General features: G+C 50.8%; 1 protein-coding gene across 1 annotated transcript in view; it reads right to left on the bottom strand.

Annotated features, from left to right (window-relative positions):
* The window catches only part of LOC106000193 (flocculation protein FLO11-like), a 22,558-nt gene that overhangs the window by 3,956 nt on the left and 15,582 nt on the right, over nt 1-3,020 (bottom strand). The window contains exon 8 of the mRNA XM_013035425.1: nt 2,304-2,356. Within this exon, the coding sequence (XP_012890879.1) occupies nt 2,304-2,356 (53 nt within the window). The remainder of the gene's footprint in view (nt 1-2,303; nt 2,357-3,020) is intronic.

Below are 3,020 nucleotides of genomic sequence, written 5' to 3'. Positions count from 1 at the left end.
CCCCCCCCCCCATCCAGTCTCGTGGGTCGGCACCCTTTCTCCACCTTCCATATCAGAGCTGAACCTCTCCAGGTCCCTGAATAAGAAATATCAGTGAGCTGTCTGCTGCCTTCCCAGTGTGGTTGACCTCAAAATTCTTAACTTCACAGGTGCATTGAGTGGAAGGCGGACCCTCACTTCAGAACCACACTCCTTTGTAGCTCATCTTAGTTCAACTAGCATACACAATGGCAGCCCATAAAGACAGGGCAGGGCATTTTCTTTTTCTTTTGAAAAGAAGAGAAACAGGAAGAGTGTTTGGCCTCTGGTCCCAGATACTGCCGTGAGTCATGCTCTGATGCGTCCATCTCAGCTGTGGGCCAGACCAACAAACGATACAAAGAAAATGTTGAACAGATACAGCTGGGCCTGACAATCGAGCTTGGCTATGGTCTACAGACACCGACTGCCGGGCTCTGACAACGCCATGGGCCTGCTGGGCTCCGGGTCCTGAGGTATGGTAGGGACATGGAGGCAGGCATGGAGCCAGGCTTTGAATCTCAAGCCACGTGCTGGGGAAGAGAAGGGTCACCGCTATGTCAGAAGGAGTCTGAGATACAAGGATCACTGTTCAAAGCCAAACAGGGCAGAAAAGTCTGTGAGACTTACCTCTCTCTAATGGATCAGCAAAAGGCCAGATGTGGAACTGTGGCTCAAGTGGTAGATCTCCAGCTTTCAGTGAAAAAGCCAGGCAAGAGCACAGGGCAGGCCCTGAGTTCAAGCCCCAATACCAGCACAACGTTTTTAAAGAAATACATTTTCTTCAAAAGGGAATTACGAGGAAGCATTTCCTGCAGTTTCTCCAGGTACGCCGCACTGCCGGCCACCTGCACAGGTTATGTGGGTGTTTGTCTGAAGGTGCTCTGTGCCTCAGTGGGCCCTTGTTATTCTGCTAGGGGCAGAATCTTGCGGATGATCCTACCCAAAGTTGCGTTCTGTGATCCTAAGTTCACACCGGTTGACATCTTCAGAAAATAGTCCTGAAGACAGTGTTGAGAAAGCCCTGGTTCTAGAGATGGACGTGCCAAGTAGACTTAAATGGCTAAATGAAGACTGTTTTGAGTGTGTGTGTGTGAAAATGTGAAGCTATCAGCTGGGCATGATGGCACACAACTGTAACCCCAGCTCTGGGAAGTGGAGGCAGGAAGATCACAAGTTTGAGGCCAGCTAGGACTACATACCAAGACCTCACCAGTGAATAGATAGATAAGGAACCACAGACGGGGCTGACAGAGTGGCTGTATCAATAGACCAGCTGCCTAGCAAGCGCCAGGCCCTGAGTTCAATTCCCAGTAGTGCCAATCAGTCAATACAAATAAAAGCAAAATGAAACCAAACATGTACATAACCCAAGTCAAGTGTCTCTATACGTTCTGCCCTTTTGCTTGCAATCTGGGTAGGTTTCTTCGATGAATATTTTCATAAGCCGAAATTCATTCCCCTCAAAATGTTTATTATTCTTTTGAAATGTTTCATCAATTCAGATGCTTGAAAATAGTAGGCCTTCATTTCCTTCCACTGCCGTGCAAAATATAAATCTCTCTAATTAAAACTGGGAATCACATCAAAAGATCGGGCCCACACGCTGACATAGCCCAGAAACAATGATGGAATTAGAAAGAAACCTGACCCTGCACACCGGAGGCCTCTCGGCATTGCGTTCCTCCCTCTCCTCCCTCGGCTTTGTCAGGCCGTGCTTCGGTGTTTGTCTCCTGGCAAGGGCTGTTTCTAATCATTACAATCTGAGAACAGTTCAAACTTTGAAACTCTTGGCACTCATTTACTGAACACTTCGATTAAAGATTTCCGACAGATTTGACCACAATGCAATGCACACAAAGAAAGGTCTTTACAAAATGTTCGATGTTGCCGCCGACAGCAGGTCAGTGTTCGTTGCAAATCTTCAAGGTTGCAAAGTCTGCTGAATGCCAAAAAAAGAGAAGAGAAGGGACTTGTGCCAGGCTCCAGTGAGTCTTTGTATTTGACATGACCTTTATCACAGAGTTGGAGCCCACATCTCCTGCTACCCCGATAAGTCTATCCACAGCCTTGACAGCAGAGCGTCTGCTCCGGGTAACAGAATAGCAGGGATTCTTTGGACGCTTTCACCTCAACAAGTACACTGCTGCTCTGCCTATCTATTTTCCTGGCTTCCAAACTGGGCCTTGAACTTGGAGCCTTCTGCTTGCATGGACAGGCTCTCTACCCGTTGAGCCAAACTCCCAGCCCCTTTTGTGGTGGCAGTTTTTCCGATGGGGTCTTACATCGATGTCCTGGCTGTGAAGAACGTTGACCCCCCGTTCCTTTTCCAAGGTAGCTGGGGTGACAGGCAGGTGCAGCTGTCTTAATGGTTCAGGCTGGTTGGTGTCTAGTAAAGACCTTCCTGCCCCCTCCAGCTCCCACGCAGCTGGGTGCAGGCTGAGCCGCCGGCCCAGCCTCGCTGCTGCTTTCCATCAGAGAGCTGAGCTGCTGCCAATCCTCACCGCACTCCCTCCTCCCGCTGGGCCGGGCGCAGCTTGTGATCTTTGTTTGGACCAAGGCTGGAAGACAATTTGACTCAGATTAGAAAAGGAGGGCAGTGGACACAAGTGTGTGTCTGGCCCCCCCAAATCCCAGCAAGTGAGACTGTCCCCCAGGGGCTGAAACCTGGAAATAACCCAAGACTCACAGCCAGGAGGACTGGTGTCAGCAGGGAATCTCAGACCCGAGTGTACACTGGAATGTTCTAGAAGGGTTGACCCTGCATCTGCGTGGAGCTACTGACCCAGAGGTCTGAGGCAGTGAGAATCTGCGCGTGTCTCTGATGCTGTTGCCCCGACTGTTCCCTGGCCTGGGAACGCCACTTTGAGAGCTGGATATGGCACGGGAATGAAAATGAACAGGCCGGGACGGCTGGGCCTGCAGACGGCCTGTCCTGGTACACTGCCCCTTGCGCTGTAGCTGGGCCTCGCCTGCGTCCCACACCCCTCCGCCCTCCTCCC

This window comes from Dipodomys ordii, unplaced genomic scaffold (genome assembly GCF_000151885.1).
Source record: "Dipodomys ordii isolate 6190 unplaced genomic scaffold, Dord_2.0 Scaffold211, whole genome shotgun sequence".
Lineage (NCBI taxonomy): Eukaryota > Metazoa > Chordata > Mammalia > Rodentia > Heteromyidae > Dipodomys > Dipodomys ordii.
This window is presented reverse-complemented; position numbering and strand designations above follow the sequence as displayed.